The sequence below is a fragment of the Hyperoodon ampullatus genome (genome assembly GCF_949752795.1).
Source record: "Hyperoodon ampullatus genome assembly, chromosome: 2".
NCBI lineage: Eukaryota > Metazoa > Chordata > Mammalia > Artiodactyla > Ziphiidae > Hyperoodon > Hyperoodon ampullatus.
In genome coordinates, this window is record NC_136915.1 from 36,953,681 (window position 1) to 36,976,291 (window position 22,611).

Here is a 22,611-nt window from a genome sequence, read left to right on the forward strand (position 1 = left end):
GGACTCTGCACTTCCTGGACTTGGGTAGCTATTTCCTTTCCCATGTTAGGGAAGTTTTTAACTATAATGTCTTCAGATATTTTCTTGGGTCCTTTCTCTCTCTCTCTTCTCCTTCTGATACCCCTAAAATGTGAATGTTGTTGTGTTTAATGTTGTCCCAGAGGTCTCTTAGGCTGTCTTCATTTCTTTTCATTCCTTTTTCTTTATTCTACTCCACAGCAGTGAATTCCACCATTCTGTCTTTCAGATCACTTATCTGTTTTTCTGCCTCAGTTATTCTGCTATTGATTCCTTCTAATGTAGTTTTCATTTCAGTGATCGTATTGTTCATCTCTGTTTGTTTGTTCTTTAATTCTTCTAGGTGTTTGTTCTTTAGTTCTTCTAGGTCTTTGTTAAACATTTCTTGCATCTTCTCGATTTTTGCCTCCATTCTTTTTCTGAGGTCCTGGATCATCTTCTTTATCATTATTCTGAATTCTTTTTTTGGGAGGTTGCCTATCTCCACTTCATTTAGTTGTTTTTCTCGGGTTTTATCTTCTTCCTTCATCTGGTACATAGTCCTCTGCCTTTTCATTTTGTCTATCTGTGAATGTGGTTTTCGTTCCATAGGCTGCAGGATTGTCCCCCATTTGTTTATTTTTGTTTTAATTTTCATTACGCTAGGAGGTGGTTTAAAAAGGTGTTTCTGTGGTTTATATCAAAGAGTGTTCTGCCTATGTTTTCCTCTAAGAGTTTTAATAGTGTCTGGTCTTACATTTAGGTCTTTAATCCATTTTGAGTTTATTTTTGTGTATCCAGGGTCTTTCTTATTACAGATTTGGGGTGAGTGGACTGCCGGTGAGACCTGGGCTTTACTGCTAGCTTCCCCAGAGATCAATTGTCCCTGTAGAGTTGGTAGCATTTCCATTGTATAAGCTGAATTCACATACTACTTCAAGAACACATTTGTATACAGTGAGATGCTCTGGGATCTGCAACCTTGCCCAAACCCAACAGTAAGAAGCTCTGCTGCTGTATCTCCAGAGCATTATGCCTGTGACTTCCTGATCACTTTCTATTCTGGTTTATATTTCCTAAAGATTATACTTAAGCTTTCCTGCTAGTCAGAGAACTCTGTGAGGGACTGTGCACAGTAACAGCCTAGGAATATGTGGCATATTTAGTAACCACTTATGAATATGAGAATAGACTGCTTGTCAGATAAGATCCCTGGCTGGGTTGGAGATGGGACAGTAATGTGTTACTCAGGAGCCTCCAGGAGTCTTTGTGGAGAAGGTTAAATTTTAGGCTTTTATAAATGACAGGAGGAAATCACCCTGACAAATTTGGAGTCATCAAAAAGGAACCCCAAAGTAAAAGCCAGAAACTGAAATTAAGGAAGAGTGCCTAAGAAGAGCCAGGGCAGGCTCTCCATAGGCAGGTGACTTTGATGTAATCAGTTGGATGGGCTGGGAACCAAGAATGCCCAGAGCAAGAGAATCACCACCTTAAAAGGTGGTTGGGCTAGTGACTGGGAGAGGCAGCAAGAGGTGGAGGAAGACAAAGAATCAGGTCTTAGGGCTCCTCACTAGATTTTGTTGGTCATTTGGTCACGTTCATTCTTCCATTCATTCATTATATGTATGGAGCACCAACTATGCCAGACCCTGTATTAGGTGCTAGAGATACAGATACATACAGTTAAGATTATTTATTGTAAGCAACAGAAACTGACCCTGACTGACTTAAAAGAAAAAGAAATTTACCAGAAGGACATGGGAACCCACAGAATCAAATTAAAAACCAAACAACCGGCCCTAGAAAACACATTAAGGGCAGTGCCGGGAATCTAGATTGAAGCAAGTGTTCCATCTCTTCAGCATGCTGTTTTTCTCCCTGGTGTCACTCAGCTTGCAAGAGAAAGAGTCCAACCAATCTAGCTTTTGTCAAGTATCCACACTTTGGAAAGGCACATCCCATTGATAGTCTTACCACTTGTCTGCAATGGGAGAAGGGTAGTTCCCTGAAAGAAATTCAAATTCTTTCTAAAAGAGGACAGAAACAACAGATGTGCACTACAGATTCATGGGCAAATAAGCAGAACTGCATTAAGTTCTACAGGTTTGGTGGAGAGCACAGATAAGGGGACACTTAGGCTAACAGTTTAGATCAGAGTAGGGGTTGTCATTCATCACTCATTTATCATGCCAAGCACAGTGTTAAGTGACAAAGCCTTAGAACTTTTAGTCTGTGGAGGAGAGCCACCAGCCAAATAGTCTGATAAATGTATAAGTACATTTGTATAATAGAGTAATTGCTATGAGGGCAAGTAAGACACTGTGAAAGGAGCATGTAGGAGGGGCACAAGCCAGACAGGAGGGTCAAGGCATGCTCTTCTAAAAGAGTACATTTGAACTAGGCCTTAAAAATGAGCAGGAACTAACCACATAAAGAGAGGAGGACATGTTTCAGGCAGAAAAAAACTGCTTCTAAGAAAAAGGCCTATGTTGAGAGAATTCATGGCTCATTCAAGGAACTGAGAGATGGCCAAAACGGCCAGAGCACAGTGCCCAAGGGAGAAGATAGTACAAGATAGAGCTGGAAAGGTAGGTAAAGGCTGAATCATGAAGGTCCTTATGACACTACAAAAATGTCTATTACTTTTAGCTTTGGTGACAGTTATATCTTGAAGGACGAGTGTGAATTTACCAAGTTAACAAGGGGAGTGAGAGCATTATAGACTGAGGGAACATCATCTGCAGTAGGTTTCAGGCATGAAGGCTGCCTGAAGGGGGTGGCAGAAGATGGGGCTGGGAAGACAGGTAGAGACAGATTACGTGGTTGCTGCATGGCCTAAGCAATAGTGAAAACTCCAGCAAAAGCAGTGACCATGGTAGAGGGAGGAGGATCTGTATTTAGAAATGAGAGAAATAGGACACACCAAAAACTTCATTCTTGGGGGACTGAATGGTGATGCCATTACCAAAGAAACAAAACAGGCTGTGGGGAGGGCAGGGAATGGGGTGAAGATAAGTCTGATTTATAGCATTTTGAGTTTGAGGTGACTGTGGGTCATTTAGGGGCCATGTGTAGGAAATAACCAATGTGAAAAGAGGTTGGGAATGATACTTTATGTGAAGGGAAAAGCAGGCACGAAGGCCTGGAAGTGATAAGGTACTTTGGAGGAACATAACATAGCTCAGTCTGGCTGGAGCATAGAACATGGCAGGGGCAGGGTCGGGTGATGCAGGGAGTCAAAGAGTGAACTTAGGGTGGTCACTGTAGGCCAGATCATGAAGGCCCTTGTAAGCTAAGAGACTGGCATTTATTCTGAGAACAGTAGAGGCTGTTTGAATGTTTTAAGCAGAGTAATGACATAATCATATTTATCTTATAGGAAGATTGCTCTAGTTACATCATGGAGAATCCATGAGAAAGGGACAAGACAGGACGCAGGGAAACCTGGTAGGAGGCTGTTAATAGTAACTGAGGTGAGAAGTGAAGCTGGCTTAATCAAGAATGGTAGAAATGGAGAAAAGTCAGTGGACTTGAGATCCATGTAGAAGACGAAATTAAAAGGACGTGGTATTTAATTAAATGAAATAAGAGAGAAGCAGGGATCAAGGAGTTCTCTCAGGTTTCCAGCTTGGGCAGCTGGGTAAAAAGTGGTACCGTTCATTAAGGTAGGGAATACAGGAGGAGGTTGTACACGTGTAAGGGTGGTGAAAATGAACTCTGTTTGAGGCAGCCCGAGTTTCAGGTAACTATAGGATATCAAAGTGGAGATGTCAGCTGCATACACAAGTCTGGAGCTCAGGCTCTCTAGAGAGGGTTGAGCAGGAATGAGAGATTTGGTTTGGGTGCAATGGAAAGATCGTTGGGCCGGCTAAACTGAATAGTTAAACAAGGTGAAGTCTAGACCAGATAGACTTTTTCCCAGATAGGGAAAAAGTGAAGAAAGGAGGGGAAACAACTGAAAAATAGACAAAATATATGAAAAAAAATTTAAAAAGCTTCTTCAGACATTGAACAATAGGTAGCCCAGAACCCTGGTCTTTGAAAGAAGGGAAACAAATGAGATTTCCAGACCTCAGCACAGGGAAGAAGAACCTAAACAGAACCCAAGAGTCTTCCTAAGAGGAAACAGAGTTGAAAATTTGAGGAGACCAAGGCAGCCAGAATTCATGGGCAGAGTACCAGAGAGGAGAGAGCTGCACACAGAGAGAGCACTGGAGATCTGCTGAGGACTGCTTGGACTCCTCAGCTGATTAAAGCACGTGTGTGAGGGAACGACTGGAGGCCAAGGAAGGAAGCACTGAAAAGGAGTGGGAAGAGTACTCTCTATAGCTCACACAGGGCTGGGAATAATGGGGAAATGTCATAATACATGAGGCATCGCATAGCTTACTTAGAAGGGTATTGCCTTAGCAGTGGGGCAGAATTAGTAACGGTGCAAATTAGCCCTAGACTAAAGTCCACTTTTGCCTCTAACCCCAACCCTGCAAAGCTTAAAAGCAAGCGTTGAAAGGATCAAACTGTTTCTAAGTAATTAAACAGCACCTCAAAAATACTTAAGGAATGCGCAAATATTCTGCATCCAACAAGGTAAAATTCACATGGTTGACATCCAATCAAGAATAACCAGGCTGGATTTCTATACACTAACAATGAACTATCAGAGAGAGAAATAAAGGAAACAATTCCATTTACCATCACATCAAAAAGAATAAAATACCTAGGAATAATGCTTGGTAAACTGTAAGACACTGATGAAAGAAACTGAAGACAACACAAACAGATGGAAAGATATACCATGTTGGAAGAATTAACTGGAAGAATTAATATTATGAAAATGACCATACTACCCAAGGCAACCTACAGATTCAGTGCAATCCCTATCAAAATACCAATGGCATTTTTCACAGAACTAGAACGAATAATTTTAAAATTTGTATGGAAACACAGAAGACCCTGAATAGCCAAAACAATCTTGAGAAAGAAGAACAGAGTTGGAGAAATCACACTCTCTGATTTCAGGCTGTACTACAAAGCTACAGTAATCAAAACAGTATGGTCCTGGCACAAAAACAGACACATAGATCAGTGGAACAGAATAGAGAGCCCAGAAATAAACCCATGCACTTGTGGTCAATTAATCTAAAACAAAGGAGGCAAGGATATACAATGGAGAAAAGACAGTCTCTTCAAGTAAGTGGTGCTGGGAAAACTGGACAGCTACATGTAAAAGAGTGAAATTAGAACATTCTCTAACACCATATACAAAAATAAACTCAAAATGAATTAAAGACTTAAATGTAAGACTGGATACTATGAAACTCCTAGAGGAAAACGTAGACAGAACACTCTTTGACATAAATTGTAGCAATATTTTTTCAATATTTACTTTCCTCTCCTAAAGCAAAGGAAAAAAAAACAAGAATAAACAAATGGGACCTAATAAAACTTAAAAGCTTTTGCACAGCAAAGGAAACCATCAACAAAATGAAAAGACAACCTACTGAATGGGAGTAAATATTTGCAAATGATATGACCAATAAGGAATTAATATCCAGAATATATAAACAGCTCATAAAACAACATAAACAACCCAATTTAAAAATACGCAGAAGCCTTTCCCACGGTGATGACCTCCCCACGAGAACATACCTCTCGCAAAGGATCTCCTTCATCCCTCTCCAGAAGAGGAGAAGAGGAAACACAAGAAGAAGCACCTGGTGCAGAGCCCCAATTCCTATTTCATGGATGTGAAATGCCCAGGATGCTATAAAATCACCACCATCTTTAACCATGAACAAACAGTAGTTTTGTGTGTTGGCTGCTCTACCATCCTCTGCCAGCCTACAGGAGGAAAAGCAAGGCTTACAGAAGGATGCTCTTTCAGATGGAAGCAGCACTAAAAGCCCCTGGAATCAAGATGAATAGGAAACCATCCCAATAAACACATTTTGGATTAAAAAAATGCGCAGAAGACCTAAATAGACATTTTTCCAAAGAGGAAGTGCAGATGGTCAACAGGCATGTGAAAAGAAGTTCAACCTCACTAATTATTAGGGAAATGCAAATCAAAACCACAGTGAGGTATCACCTCACATTGGTAAGAATGGCTATCATCAAAAAGTCTACAAATAATAAATGCTGGAGAAGGTGTGGAGAAAAGGGAAGCCCCCTACACTATTGGTGGGAATGTAAATTGATACAGCCACTATGGAAAGCACTATGGAGGTTCCTTAAAAAACTAAAAATAGACTTGCCATATGATCCAGTGATCTCCTGGACATATATCTGGACAAAATTATAATTGGAAAAGATACATGCACCCCAAGGTTCATTGCAGTAGCCAAGACATGGAAGCAACCTAAATGTCCATTGACAGATGAATGGATAAAAATGTATATATGTGGTACATATATACAGTGGAATATTACGCAGCTATAAAAAGAATGAAATAATGCCATTTGCAGCAATATGGATGGACCTAAAGATTACCATACTAAGTGAAGTAAGCCAGACAGAGAAAGACAACTATCATATAATGCCAAATGTGGAATCTAAAAAAAAAAAGATACAAATGTACATATTACAAAACAGAAATAGACCCACAGACATAGAAAGCAAACTTATAGTTACCAAAGGGGAAAGAGGGGAAGGGATAAAATAGGAGCTTGGGGTTAACATCTACACACGACTGTATGTAAAATAGCTAACCAACAAGGACCTACAGGGAACTACACTCAATATTGTGTAATAATATATAAAGGAAAAATAATCTGAAAAAAAATATATGTATAACTTCAGGTACTATACACCTGAAACTAACACAATATTGTAAATCAACTATACTTCAATAAATTAAAACAAAAAAAGAATGAAATTTTGCCATTTGCAACAACATGGTTGCACTTGGAGGGTATTATGTGAAGTGAAATAAGTCAGACAGAAAAAGACAAATACTGTATGATATCACTTATATGTGGAATCTAAAAAACAGAGCAAACTAGTGAATATAACAAAAAAGAAACAGACTCACAGACATAGAGAACAAACTAGCAGTTTCCAGAGGGGAGAGGGAAGGGGGGCAGGGCAATATAGGGGTAGGGGATTAAGAGGTACAAACTATCAGGTATAAAGTAAGCTACAATGATATTATTGTACAGCACAGCGAATTTAGCCAATATTTTATAATAGCTATAAATGAAGTATAACCTTTAAAAATTGTGAATCACTATATTGTATTCTATTGTATATAATACTGCACATCAACTATACTTCAATAAAAAAAAAAGAATGACCAGGTGGTTCAGAAAAGCTTGAAAATACAACCCATATGAGGAGAAAAATCAGTTGATAGAAACAGGCGTAGAGATAACACAAATGATAGAATTAGTAGACAAAGATGTTAAAACATATTCCATATCTTCAAGAAGGTAGAAGAAAGCATGAGAATATTAAGGAAAGGCATGTAAGATATAAAAAAGAATCTTAGATATGAAAAATAGTGTTTGAGAAGAAAAAATATACTCAATGTATAAATGACAGATTAGACACTGCAGAAGAAAAAGTAGTGAACTATAAGGTATATCAATAGAAACCATCTAAAAATTACTAGAAACAAATGAACAGAGTGTCAATGAGTGGTGGGATGTCAAGCAGCCTGATACATGTGTAACTGGAGCCCCCAGAAGAGAGGGGAGGGCAGAAAAATTTTTGAGGAAATAACAGCCAAGATATTTTCAAGTTTGATTAAAACTATAAACCCACAGATCCCAGCATCTCAGTGAACCCCAGACACAAGAAAAATGGTGAAAACGATACCACAGCACATCATAATCACTCACTTCTCACTACCCACAGGTACTTGGCATTTGAGAGAAAAAGCAGCCTCCTATTGAGAGCCACAGGAAAAGCCAGGTCTTGCAGGGCAGAGTCAGGCTTCAGGCTTCAGGTCTGCTAGGAGGTAGAGGGAAGTAAGCCAGGTAATTGGCATATGGGGTCCAGAGGGCATTATGAGAAAGATTTAAAGAGGAGATTGGCCAAGGAAGAAAAAACCCACAGCAGAATGGACGAGGACAGGAGAATAAAAGTCTGTGGCCCATTTTAACAGTGGGTATACCTATTATACCTGGGAGATTAGGCTAGCTTTAAGTTTTCCAAGGACTTCTTGCTGTTCCCAGGAGCTTTTATTTGTTCAGGACAACACATTCCTCCTGGTAAATGCTCCTTCTAACCAGGTGTGTCATGTCAGAATCATAACTTTTCACAAACCCCATCTTCTTGATCACTGTGATTCAGACAGTGGGTGAGGAGCTGATGCAAGCTAGATCACTTGTAGCCCTTCCCTGGGAGTTTTGCCATTAGGAGCAGAGATGCCGGGTCTCATGCCCTTTTCAGTGGCAGAACTGAAGATATGGCCTGTGAATTGCTACTGGCCATGTGTCCTGACTTAGGAAGAAAGCTAGTCGGGGAGAGTAAAGCTAACTGAGGGAGGCCTGCTGGCATTCCAGTCACTTTCAGTCATCTCTGAAGCCTTCTGAACCCTGGCCCTTCCCATGCTTTGGTTATGTGAACCGCTGAATCACCGTATTTGCCTAAGTTAGTGCAACCAGTATGTTGAACATGTAGGAAACATCAGGGGATAATCACAGCCACTTTCATTGGTGTCTCTCTGTCCCCATAAGATATTTTCAGTATGGTAGGTCGGACAGAGAACTTTTTGGTACCTCTGAGGTAATAGAAATCCCATGGTCACATTGAATCACCAATTCCAAAGTTAGTGTCCTGCCTTATGGCAATAGTCATAGCTTTCTGTTCGTTCAGAGCTGCAGTGACTTCCCCTCCCTACACAGGGCTTAGAACCAGCGGTGCTGATCCAGGGAGGGGATGTGCCCTGCTTGTCCTCCTCCTTCCACTCGTCCCCCAGTTGCTGGCTGCGGTTTTGGACCTCTCTGGAGTTGGTGGGGAAGGGAGAGAGAATGAGCAGAGAAGACACAAGATAGTGTCAGCACTCCCTGAACTGGCAAGTGTGTAAAGCTGACCCTTGTGGGGTTCTCTTGTAGACATTTTGGAGACCCCTCCATCTGGGGACCTCTCCTCTGTAGGTCTCCTGATGTGGGCAATGCACTCATCAAAGCCTTGTCACTCACTCCTTCTGTAGCTCCTGGGACTCCCTGTGTCTGCTCTTGCTTCTATCTGCTGAGGACCCTTCAGCCTGCTGGACGCATCTTCAGGAAAGGACCTAAAACAACCCAAACTAGCTTATTCATGCATCATTTTCTACAACAAATTCTGGGAGTGCAGGCCAGTTGCCATGCAGCTCTATCCTTTGCAGCCAGTGCATCTTGTGTCCTTTATGTTTCCCAGGTAGAATTCAGACACCTGGCAGTCCACTGTATTCCCCATTCTTTAAGGGTCATGTGTTAAGCTTTTCTCACCAGGCTGGAGTAAGAGCCAAGTACTCCCCATTTTGCCCCTGCAGGAAGGTGGAGTTCATAACACTGCTGTCTCCAAAGAAATTCTTCAAGTCCTCTCTCCCTTAATGTCTCACAACCAGTTACTTTTATATTTGATGTTGGGAGAGCTTTTAGAATGATGTAACAAGTTTTCAGATATTTCCTTGGAAAATCTGCATCCTAGTCTAGCACCTCACTTCAGTGTCTGAAACTTACCATCCTAGAGGCTTGGCTGAAACTATCTTAGCATCTTAGCATCCTGTTGGGTTTATGACCACTGTAACCAAATAATCCTGATAAGAACAGTTAACAAATATTTATTAAGTACGCAGCCACAAAAGAAAAACGCCTCCAGCCCTCTGCCAGTGTAGGACAGTTTACAAACTGTTAGCCTGCTGCCTGAATCCTGTCTGTGGACATACTTTGGTTGATCCTCATAATCTTTAATTTTTTCTTGAATCTATTGCCAGTATTTACAAATTGAGGAATTTTAACCTCTGGATTTTAAGATCCAGGTTCCTGGCTTTAAAAAAACAGAATATGTGGCAACGCTGGGCCTGCATTGCTGCCTGGCATAGTTAGCTGGAGGTGGTGGAGGCTGCCCCCTTTGACAGGAGGGACTCCATTCCTTCTTGGCTCTGTGACCTGAAGCCAATGTCAGTTGCTATTTATCATCATTGGGCTCATGCAGTTACCTTTTCTTAAATTAAGGACTAAAGAATTATTTCTGGTACTCCTGTTTCTTAACAAAAGAGAAAAAAAAAAGATAGTCCAAAAGAGCCATGGAAGGGAGAGACATAATTTATTTAGAGATACAAAGTATTCTTATGTGTTTAATGTGCAGTTAGTGTGTGTGTGTATGTGTGTGTGTAAAAGACAACTTAAGATGCCATTGGAAAATAACCCATAAATATAATCATGGTTACTATACAAAAATATGTGGTGAGAAAAAGACATTTCAACAGGATTTGTTTTTAGTGCAACTAAAATAAGTTGTGTGATTTGCTGCAGGAGGGCATTACATTCTCCCACTTCCCTGGCTTATGTTACGTTCTTACTTGGCCCCTGATGTTTCAGTTTGCAGCAAGGCTAAAACATTCTCTGGCCTCTCTGGAGGGAATCAGCCAAAATGTGGATTCATTGTATGTCCATGGGGGTCTTAGCTCAGATCTGAGAAGGAGTAACAGGATAGTTTCCCCAAGGTTATGGCCACTTGGAGAAAAAGCAACAGGTGTTGGCAAGTTAATGAGGTTTTCTTTTTCATGGAATGATAAGATAGGATTGTTGAAAGAGTATTCAACTTTGAAACTAACTCTTTTGGCAAATTTTGTTTTCAGTTTCGTTTTTAAATTGAAACCTTACTGATTTTTGTAAATTCCTGTTAAGCAAAGTCTCATCCATTTATCTGAATTAGAGCAAAACCAGAATTATTTTGAGGAAAGGCTTTCACTTGCCCAAGTATATTCTCTTAGGAGGCAAGCCTTCTGTTGAGTTGTGTGTTGGAGTTGTTATATCTTCAGTTTTAAGAAGAGGAATTATTCTCTCCCTGCAGCTCTGCTTCTTATGAAAGTGCACAGTCTGGCCTTAATTGGCCTTGCAGAGTGGCTCCTGTGAGGTTCTTGTCAGTGTGTGTAATTTCCCTCTTTTTGCCATTCATTGTTTATTAAAGACTGAGTTCTTTGAAAGCTGTGTTGCATGGCCTTTTCCAAACAGTTGTTTGGTCTTGGTATTCTGTTTTACCCTTAGATTAAGTGAGGCCAACTGAGAACTACATTCCTAGACCACTTTATTTTGGCGTAGCTACTTTACACACACACACACACACAAACTTTGCAATCATTGAATAAAGCTATATGAAACAATCTTATGACACTTCCTGTCATTTCTTTATACAAATATTTTTGAGGACACAGAGGAAACTTCCTTAAATTCTTAGTATCAGGAAGAGCTGGGGGTTGGGGAGGGGGGTGGGATGAATTGGGAGATTGGGATTGACATGTATACACTAATATGTATAAAATAGATAACTAATAAGAACCTGCTGTGTAAAAAATAAAATAAAATAAAATTGCAAATCAAAAAAAAAAAAGGAAGAGCTGGGATTCTCCTGGTTTATTTTATGGACACTGTAAACCATTAAAACAGTGCTTTGGGGGCTTCCCTGGTGGCGCAGTGGTTGAGAGTCCGCCTGCCGATGCAGGGGACACGGGTTCGTGTCCCGGTCCGGGAAGATCCCACATGCCGCGGAGCGACTGGGCCCGTGAGCCATGGCCGCTGAGCCTGCGCGTCCGAAGCCTGTGCTCCGCAACGGGAGAGCCCACAACAGTGAGAGGCCCGCGTACCGCAAAAAAAACCCCAAAACAAACAAACAAACAAAAAAGCCAGTGCTTTGTGTTTAGTTTTAGCTGTGAGAAATGTTGGGGATATATCTATAATCCTCTTCCAGCAAGCACATAAAACCTTAGGACAACCACTTTTGGTATTCTTATCCTGGCTGCTTTTTATTATTTTTCCTATGCTGATTTTCCCTTTGCCTACAAGATTTTTAAAAAGAGTTCTTCTTTTTTAAAATCTTGTACTTCAGAAAATTTTGTAAAACTGCTTCAACTTTGTTTTAGAATGAGGCAAGATATAGAAAAATTAAGTACAATATCAATGATTTATCATTTGTTGCAAACATATTACCAATTTGTTTTTAGATTTCATTTTAAATTTCCTGTCCTTTATGAAATCAGGTCTATCGCTTCTTTGTGATTGTCATGAAGAGGATCATTGCCATGGATCTGAGCACCCCTTTCTACCATATTTTTACTCCATAGTTAACATGACTGATTCAACATAAATCTTAGAGCTTATAGCTTAGAGGAAGCAGAGGTTGCTTCTGACCCTCTTACTTCTCCAAGGGTCCCATTTTTGTGGCTAACTAAATTTCAGTTTCAAGTACCACATATGAACAGGAGGACAGTTATATGTCAGCATAGGAGTGGTTGATCTATAAGGCCTGGGAAATACCTGGCATTGAACCTGGTCCTTCACAAGACAGGTGTTCAGCAAGAGTTTGGTGACTTAAATTTACTTGCGGCTTATGTGTTTGGATCTGGAAGCAGTTGCCCGCCCTTGTGGTCTGGGTCTGGGTTGGGGAGTGTAATCTGCTAGTGTCAGCAGTGGCTTGACATCAGTGACATTTTCTGCTTTTCTTTTCTTTTTCAGAATATGATCGGTTGGGCTTCCTCCTGAAGTTGGACTCTAAACTGTGAGTAGAATGAGACAGTTCCTTGACTCTGTTGTAGAGAGGTCTGAGAGCTGGGGGCCAACCTCGAAGGGCCAGCTCTCATCACACCTGTGGTTGTTGGCGGATCCCTGGGGCCTCTGTCCTCAGTCTGTCAGCTGAAGCTTAGAGCACGTTACAGTTTGCAGGGGCCTGGAGAGGATGAGATTGTGGGTGCAAACATAAGGCCTTACATTTGGCTGGCACAGGAAGCTTGTTACAGAAGGAGCTCCCACCAGGAGCTTGAAGGACAAGGAGGAAAGGCTTCTGCTGCAGAGTGGAGGATGATCACAGCAAGAGGCATTGCAAAGCCTTTCAAAGATGCTCTGTAGCCAGGCATGCAAAGCCTTCTGTGCTCAGGCTTTCTCCGTGCTTTAACTCCTGTCTCTCTCCCACAGGTTGATCCTCCCTTTCCCTCTACTCTTCTATATGTTTTTTATCTGTGTCTGAAATCCCCTTTCCTTTCATGTCCACTAGGAAAACTTAAAGTCCACCTCCTTCCTATACAGAATTAATTATCTCTTCCTCTGCTTCCTGTGAATTTTCTACCTCTAACACCCATTATCTCATTATATTATAATTAACTGTGTAATGGTTATTAATTTATTAAGAGCACAGGCTCGGAACCAGGCCATGCTTGGTTCAAATCCCAGATTGCCATTTACTCTCTTAGTGATTTGGGGCAGACCACTTAACCACTCTGAACCTCAGTTTCACCTGTAACATGAGGACATCAGTATACCTACCTCACAGGATCATTGTAAGGATGTAATGGAAATGGTGAATTTACAGGGGCTTTCAGACATGTGTCTAATTCTTTCCGAATCCTTCCCTGTCCTGGCCCTCTTGGTCTCCCTTGCACCTAGGCAGCGCTGCCATATGTTTGTTAGGTGCTCAGTAAACACTGAATTCATAGCTGCATGGATGGCTGCATGGCTGCACGGATGATAGGTGGATGCCTGTGTGCTTCCCTCATTAGACTGGGCTGCCTGGAGATTGGGCTCTATCCAGTCTGCATTCGTGCCCTGCACAGGACCCCTCACGTGGTGGATGTGCAGGAAATGGTTGCAGAACTGCCTGTGGCTCCTTTCTGTGGTTAGTCATCTTTGTACACCTCTGCCCCTGTCCTGTACCAGACATACGTGAAAGATCAGAATTGTGTCTCTTTCTTTCCTCTCTTGCATGAGGCCTTGACCACAGCTGCTTCTGATAGTGATGGCTGCACCTACATACAAGGCATCAAACCCAGGGTTATTTGGCTTTCCCACTGAATTGTCTGGCATCTAGCCCCTTTTCCTGGCAACTGGCTTCTTGGCTCTGGTGCCTCATACTGTGAGTTCAGGTGTTGTAATTCTCCCAGCTTTTATACATCATGGAGGCAGCCATGAGGGAAGAACAGTCTCTTCTATATACCAAGCTAGTATAGAGATGTCAGTCACATGTTAACATCTAGGGAATGGGGCTTGATTATGCTGGAAATCCACAGGCTTCTTCCTTAGAAAATTCTTAATTTAGTGCTCTGCGCAAAAAACAAATCAAGCGTAAGCTATAAGCAAGTGAAATGCCTCCAGAACGGAAGAGATGTAGTAATTTACCAAGTTGAATCACATTGATGAACAAAAGACATGTTATCCAGGACACGTTAACTATACTATTTAAACTGTCTTCAGCAGTGTAAGGAGGTGAATTAAGAGGACACTCCTGCCCTGCTGACCTGACAGTTGGGTGGTACATAGTAAGCTGTTGTATAGCTTTCTTTTGTGTACCAGACCAGTTCCATAAAACATTTGAGTCAACTTGGTCTTTAGCCTGGGGAACTGGCTTGGCTTCTTTATATTTAACTCACAATTTAAGGTATAAGCTAGAACTTTCCTGCCTCTTACTGTAAAAACTGTTCTAATCCAATGCTATCTTCAGAACAAATCACAGATACATGGGAAAGGTTTTTACCTGCTTCCAGGGAGAAGTTTCCAAGTTAAGGATCCTGGGTTTTGGAGGTAATTCCTTAGCAATATTCAGATCTCCCCTTATGAAGTCTTTCTCTGCTGTGTTGTGTTCTATTTCTGATATATAGGAAAGGACCTGAACTTGGATCAGAACTGGATTTGAATTCTGCTCCTTCTGCTTAGAATTATATGACCTTAGATAATTCATTTTGGCTCTCCAAGTCACAATTTTCCTTTATGAAAAACATAGATAATAATACCCATTTCCTAAGGTTTTTTATGAAGAATAAAGCAAAGCATTCTATGAGTAAATATACAAATGTAGAAATTTCTTTTTGTTTATCTTGATTGGATTAATTTAGCTTCTATAGTATATGAATTCATATGTTCTGGAAAATTTTTAGCCATTATCTCTTTAAATTTTGCCTCTGCCCCATTCTCTCTCTACTCCTCCTCTGAAACTCTGATTCAGTGTAAGACCTTCTCATTCTAGCCTCCAGGTCTACTAACTTCCACATTTTCCATCTTTTGATCCTTTCTGCATTGAACTGGAACCCCAAAGGACTCAACTTAAGGATAAACTATAACTAAACCTGTACCTCTAAATCAAGACTGCAGGAAACATTGCCAGAGCTCTGAGCAGATCAGGGCAATAAGTCAATTAAAAAGAAACGCTTGATACTCACAGCCAAGGCTCTCATCACTCAGGGGATCCACGGACTTGAAGCTATGAACTCCGTCCAAGGTCTTCCAGACTGGCAGTGCCTCCAAGCTTCTGGCAGAAGCAATTGCAGTCCCTCTCTGGAGGAAGACATGAATTCCTCACAGATAACTTTTCAAGGAAATGAATAGCTCACAGGAAAAATTACTAAGCGCATAAGGAAACAAGACTCCATTAGAGAGAACCATGAACAACAACAGACAACAGAGGGGTACCCACAAAGACTTCTGAAATTGGAATTACCAGACACAGTTTATAAAGCAATTAGATAGATTGGTTCAAGATGGCAGAGTAGAAGGAGAAGCCACAATGAGACGGTAGGAGGGGCGCAATCACAATAAAGTCAAATCCCATAACTGCTGGGTGGGTGACTCACAAACTGGAGAACACTTATACCACAGAAGTCCACCCACTGGAGTGAAGGTTCTGAGCCCCACATCAGGCATCCGAACCTGAGGTCCGGCAACGGGAGGAGGAATTCCTAGAGAATTAGACTTTGAAGGCTAGTGGTTTTTGATTGCAGGATTTCTATAGCACTGGGGGAAATGGAAACTCCACTCTTGGAGGGCACACACAAAGTAGTGTGCACATCGGGACCCAGGGGAAGGAGCGGTGACCCCATAGGAGACTGAACCAAGCCTACCTGCTGGTGTTGAAGGGTCTGCTGCAGAGACGGGGGCTGGCTTGGCTCACCGTGGGGACAAGGACATTGGCAGCAGAAGTTCAGGGAAGTACTCTTTGGCGTGAGCCCTCCCAGAGTCTGCCATTAGCCCCACCAAAGAGCCCAGGTAGGCTCCAGTGTTGGGTCACCTCAGGCCAAACAACCAACAGGGAGGGAACCCAGCTCCACCCATCAGCAGACAAGCAGATTAAAGTTTTACTGAGCTCAGCCCAGCAGAGCAACAGCCAGCTCTACCCACGACCAGTCCCCCGCCATCAGGAAACTGGCACAAGCCTCTTAGTTAGGCTCATCCACCAGAGGGCAGACAGCAGAAACAAGAAGAATTACAATCCTTCAGCCTGTGGAACAAAAACCACATTCACAGAAAGATAGACAAGATGAAAAGGCAGAGGACTATGTACCAGATGAAGGAACAAGATAACCCCCCCCCCCCAAAAACTAAATGAAGTGGAGATAGGCAACCTTCCAGAAAAAGAATACAGAATAATGATAGTGAAGAAGATCCAGGACCTCGGAAAAAGAATGGAGGCAAAGATTGAGAAGATGAAAGAAATGTTTAACAAAGACCTAGAAGAATTAAAGAACAAACAAACAAAGATGAACAATACAATAACTGAAATGAAAACTACACTAGAAGGAATCAATAGCAGAATAACTGAGGCAGAAGAACTGATACGTAACCTGGAAGACAAAATGGTGGAATTCACTGCCGTGGAACAGAATAAAGAAAAAAGAATGAAAAGAAATGAAGACAGCCTAAGAGACCTCTGGGACAACTTTAATGCAAAAACATTTGCATTATAGGGGTCCCAGAAGGAGAAGAGAGAGAGAAAGAACCTGAGAAAATATTTGAAGAGATTATAGTTGAAAACTTCCCTAACATGGGAAAGGAAATAGCCACCCAAGTCCAAGAAGTGCAGAGAGTCCCATAGAGGATAAACCCAAGGAGAAACATGCTGAGCCGCATAGTAATCAAATTGGCAAAAATTAAAGACAAATAGAAATTATTGAAAGCAGCAAGGGAAAAATGACAACATACAAGGGAACTCCCATAAGGTTAACAGCTGATTTCTCAGCAGAAACTCTACAAGCCAGAAGGGAGTGGCATGATATACTTAAAGTGATGAAAGGGAAGAACCTACAACCAAGATTACTCTACCCGGCAAGGATCTCATTCAGATTTGACGGAGAAATCAAAAGCTTTACAGGCAAGCAAAAGCTAAGAGATTTTGGCACCACCAAGCCAGCTCTACAACAAATGCTAAAGGAACTTCTCTAAGTGGGAAACACAAGAGAAGAAAAGGACATACAAAAACAAACCCAAAACAATTAAGAAAATGGTAATAGGAATACATGTATCTATAATTACCTTAATCATGAAAGGATTAAATGCTCCAACCAAAAGACACAAGCTCACTGAATGGATACAAAAACAAGACCCATTGATATGCTGTCTACAGGAGACCGACTTCAGACCTAGGGACACACACAGACTGAAAGTGAGGGGATGGAAAAAGATATTCCATGCAAATGGAAATCAAAAGAAAGCTGGAGTAGCAATACTCATATCAGATAAAATAGACTTTCAAATAAAGAATGTTATAAGAGACAAGGAAGGACACTACATAATGATCAAGGGATCAATCCAAGAAGAAGATATAACAATTATACGTATATATGCACCCAACATAGGAGCACCTCAATACATAAGGCAACTGCTAATAGCTATAAAAGAGGAAATCAACAGTAACACAATAATAGTGGGGGACTTTAACACCTCACTTACACCAATGGACAGATCATCCAAACAGAAAATTAATAAGGAAACACAAGCTTTAAAGGACACAATAGACCAGATAGATTTAATTGATATTTATAGGACATTCCATCCAAAAACAGCAGATTACACTTTCTTCTCAAGTGCACACGGAACATTCTCAAGGATAGATCACATCTTGGGTCACAAATCAAGCCTCAATAAATTTAAGAAAATTGAAATCATATCAAGCATCTTTTCTGACCACAACACTATGGGAATAGAAATTAATTATGGGGAAAAAATGTAAAAAACACAAACACATGGAGGCTAAACAGTATGTTACTAAATAACCAAGAGATCACTGAAGAAATCAAAGAGGAAATCAAACAATACCTAGAGACAAATGACAATGAAAACACAATGATCCAAAACCTATGGGATGCAGCAAAAGCAGTTCTAAGAGGTAAGTTTATAGCAATACAATCCTACCTCAAGAAACAAGAAAAATCTCAAATAAACAATCTAACCTTACGCCTAAAGGAACTAGAGAGAGAAGAACCAACAAAACACAGAGTCAGTAGAAGGAAAGAAATCATAAAGATGAGAGCAGGGCTTCCCTGGTGGCGCAGAGGCTGAGAGTCCGCCTGCCGATGCAGGGGACGCGGGTTCGTGCCCCGGTCTGGGAGGATCCCGCGTGCCGCGGAGTGGCTGGGCCCGTGAGCTATGGCCGCTGGGCCTGCGCGTCCGGAGCCTGTGCTCCGCAACGGGAAAGGCCACAACAGTGAGAGGCCCACATACCACAAAAAAAAAAAAAAAAAAAAAAAAAAAAAAAAAGATGAGAGCAGAAATAAATGAAATAGAAACAAAGAAAACAATAGCAAAGATCAATAAAACTAAAAGCTGGTTCTTTGAGAAGGCAAACAAAATTGATAAACCATTAGCCAGACTCATCAAGAAAAAGAGGGAGAGGACTCAAATCAATAAAATTCGAAATGAAAAAGGAGAAGTTGCAACAGACACCAGAGAAATACAAAGCATCCTAAGAGACTACTAGAAGCAACTCTATGGCAATGAAATGGACAACCTGGAAGAAATGGACAAATTCTTGGAAAGGTATAACCTTCCAAACTGAGCCCAGAGAAATGGAAATATGAATAGACCTATCACAAGTAATGAAACTGAAACTGTGATTAAAAATCTTCCAACAAACAGAAGTCCAGGACCAGGTGGCTTCACAGGTGAATTCGATCAAACATTTAGAGAAGAGCTAACACCCATCCTTCTCAAACTCTTCCAAAAAATTGCATGGAAGGAACACTCCCAAACTCATTCTATGAGGCCACCATCACCCTGATACCAAAACCAGACAAAGATACTACAAAAAAAGAAAATTACAGACCAATATCACTGATGAACATAGATGCAAAAATCCTCAACAAAATACTAGCAAACAATCCAACAACACACTAAAAAGATCATACTCCATGATCAAGTGGCATTTATCCCAGGGATGCAAGGATTCTTCAATATATGCAAATCAATCAATGTGATACACCATATTAACAAATTGAAGAATAAAAACCATGTGATCATCTCAGGAGATGCAGAAGAAGCTTTTGACAGAATTCAACACCCATTTATGATAAAAACTCTCCAGAAAGTGGGCATAGAGGGAACCTACCTCAACATAATAAAGGCCATATACGACAGACAAACCCACAGCAAACATCAGTCTCAGTGATGAAAAAGTTAAAGCATTTCCTCTAAGATCAGGAACAAGACAAGGATGTCCACTCTCGCTGCTATTATTCAACATAGTTTTGGAAGTCCTAACCACAGCAATCAGAGAAGAAAAAGAAATAAAAGGAATCCAAATTGGAAAAGAAGAAGTAAAACTGTCACTGTTTGCAGGTGACATGATACTATACGTAGAGAATCCTAAAGGTGCCAACAGAAACCTACTAGAGCTAATCAATGAATTTGGTAAAGTTGCCGGATGCAAAATTAATGCACAGAAATCTCTTGCATTCCTATACGCTAATGATGAAAAATCTGAAAGAGAAATTAAGGAAACACTCCCATTTACCATTGCAACAAAAAGAATAAAATACCTAAGTATAAACCTACCTAGGGAGACAAAAGAGCTATATGCAGAAAAATATAAGACACTGATGAAAGAAATTAAAGATGATACCAACAGATGGAGAGATATACCATGCTCTTGCATTGGAAGAATCAATATTGTGAAAATGACTCTACTACCCAAAGCAATCTACAGATTCAATGCAATCCCTATCAAATTACCAATGGCATTTTTTACAGAACTAGAACAAAAAATCTTAAAATTTGTATGGAGACACAAAAGACCCCGAATAGCCAAAGCAGTCTTGAGGGAAAAAAGCAGAGCTGGAGGAATCAGACTCCCTGATTTCAGACTATACTACAAAGCTACAGTCATCAAGACAATATGGTAGTGGCACAAAAACAGAAATATATAGATCAATGGAACAGGATAGAAAGCCCAGAGATAAACCCGCACACCTATGGTCAACTAATCTATGACAGAGGCAAAGATATACACTGGAGAAAAGACAGTCTCTTCAATAAGTGGTGCTGGGAAAACTGGACAGCTACATGTAAAAGAATGAACTTAGGACACTCCCTAACATGATACACAAAAATAAACTCAAGGGCTTCCCTGGTGGCGCAGTGGTTGAGAGTCCGCCTGCCGATGCAGGCGACACAGGTTTGTGCCCCGGTCCGGGAGGATCCCACATGCCGCAGAGCGGCTGGGCCCATGAGCCATGGCCGCTGAGCCTGCGCATCCCGAGCCTGTGCTCCGCAACGGGAGAGGCCACAACAGTGAAAGGCCCATGTACCGCAAACAAACACACAAACAAAACTCAAAATGGATTAGAGACCTAAATGTAAGACCGGACACTATAAAACTCTTAGAGGAAAACATAGGAAGAACACTCTTTGACATAAATCACAGCAATATCTTTTTTGATCCACCTCCTAGAGTAATGGAAATAAAAACAAAAATAAACAAATGGGACCTAATGAAACTTTAAAGCTTTGCAAAGCAAAGGAAACTACAAACAAGACGAAAAGACAGCCCTCAGAATGGGAGAAGATATTTGCAAATGAATCAACAGACAAAGAATTAATCTCCAAAATATATAAACAGCTCATGCAGCTCAATATTAAAAAGACAAACAACCCAATCAAAAAACGGGCAGAAGACCTAAATAGACATTGCTCCAAAGAAGACCTAAAGATGGCCAAGAAACACATGAAAAGCTGCTCAACATCACTAATTATTAGAGAAATGCAAATCAAAACTACAGTGAGGCATCACCTCACACTAGTTAGAATGGGCATCATCAGAAAATCTACAAACAACAAATGCTGGAGAGGGTGTGGAGAAAAGGGAACCCTCTTGCACTGTTGGTGGGAATGTAAATTGATACAGCCACCATGGAGAATAGTATGGAGGTTCCTTAAAACCTAAAAATAGAACTACCATACGACCCAGCAATCCCACTACTGGGCATATACCCAGAGAGAACCATAATTCAAAAAGACACATGCACCCCAATGTTCATTGCAGCACTATTTACAATAGTCAGTTCATGGAAGCAACCTAAATGCCCATTGACAGACGAATGGATAAAGAAGATGTGGTACATACATACAGTGGAATATTAGTCAGTCATAAAAAGGAATGAAGGGCTTCCCTGGTGGCGCAGTGGTTGAGAGTCCACCTGCCGATGCAGGGGACACGGGTTCGTGCCCCGGTCTGGGAGGATCCCACATGCCGCGGAGTGGCTGGGCCCGTGAGCCATGGCCGCTGAGCCTGCGCGTCCGGAGCCTGTGCTCCACAACGGGAGAGGCCACAACAGTGAGAGGCCTGCGTACCACAAAAAAAAAAAAAAAAAAAAAAAGGAATGAAACTGGGTCATTTGTAGAGACGTGGATGGATCTAGAGACTGTCATACAGAGTGAATTAAGTCAGAAAGAGAAAAACAAATATCATATATTAACGCATATATGTGGAACCTAGAAAAATGGTACAGATGAACCAGTTTGCAGGGCAGAAATTGAGACACAGATGTGGAGAACAAACATATGGACACCAAGGGGGGAAAGTGGTGTGGGTGGGTGGTGGTGGTGTGATGAATTTCGAGATTGGGATTGACATATATACACTAATATGTATAAAATGGATATTTAATAAGAACCTGCTGTATAAAAAAATAAAGTTCAAATATTCAAAAAACTAAAAAATAAAGCAATTAAATGTACTCTATTTAAGGAAATAAAGATAATATTGAACTATACACATGTAATAGGGAACTATAGAAAGCAAAACATTAGATTGGAAAAACAAAACTTATAGAATTGAAAAATACAGTGACCAAAATTAAAAATTCAGTAGAAGGATTTAGCAACAGATTAGATACAACTGAGGACAGAATCACTGAACTGGAAGTTAAGTCAGAAGAAGTGACCTCTAAGGTTGGCCAGCTCTTTGTGTAAAGAGTCAAATGGTCAATATTTCTGAGTTTGGGGGGCTTTGTTGTCTCTGTCACAACTACTCATCTCTGCTGCTGTAACATGAACGCAGCCATAGAGAACACATAGAGAAATGAGTATGGCTCTAGCTATATTCCAACAAAACTTTGTTTATGGACACTGAAATTTTAATTTCATATAATTTTTATGTCATTAAATATTATTCTTCTAATTTTTAAACCAACCATTAAAATGTAAAAGACATTCTTAA

The 22,611-nt window shown here is 40.8% G+C and overlaps 2 protein-coding genes across 14 annotated transcripts in view; both read left to right on the top strand.

Annotated features, from left to right (window-relative positions):
* The window catches only part of ST3GAL3 (ST3 beta-galactoside alpha-2,3-sialyltransferase 3), a gene marked incomplete at its 5' end in the record, with an annotated part of 200,612 nt that overhangs the window by 86,884 nt on the left and 91,117 nt on the right, over nucleotides 1–22,611 (top strand). For all 13 annotated transcript variants that reach the window (XM_079697750.1, XM_079697751.1, XM_079697755.1 and 10 more), the window contains one exon: nucleotides 12,657–12,699. In XM_079697750.1, coding sequence (XP_079553876.1) covers nucleotides 12,657–12,699 — 43 coding nt within the window. The remainder of the gene's footprint in view (nucleotides 1–12,656; nucleotides 12,700–22,611) is intronic.
* On the top strand, nucleotides 5,739–5,897 carry LOC307048636 (small ribosomal subunit protein eS27-like; the record flags this gene model as incomplete). The annotated part of the gene is made up of 1 exon (XM_079697767.1): nucleotides 5,739–5,897. The coding sequence occupies one exon, from the start codon at nucleotides 5,739–5,741 to the stop codon at nucleotides 5,895–5,897; it is 159 nt and encodes a 52-aa protein (XP_079553893.1).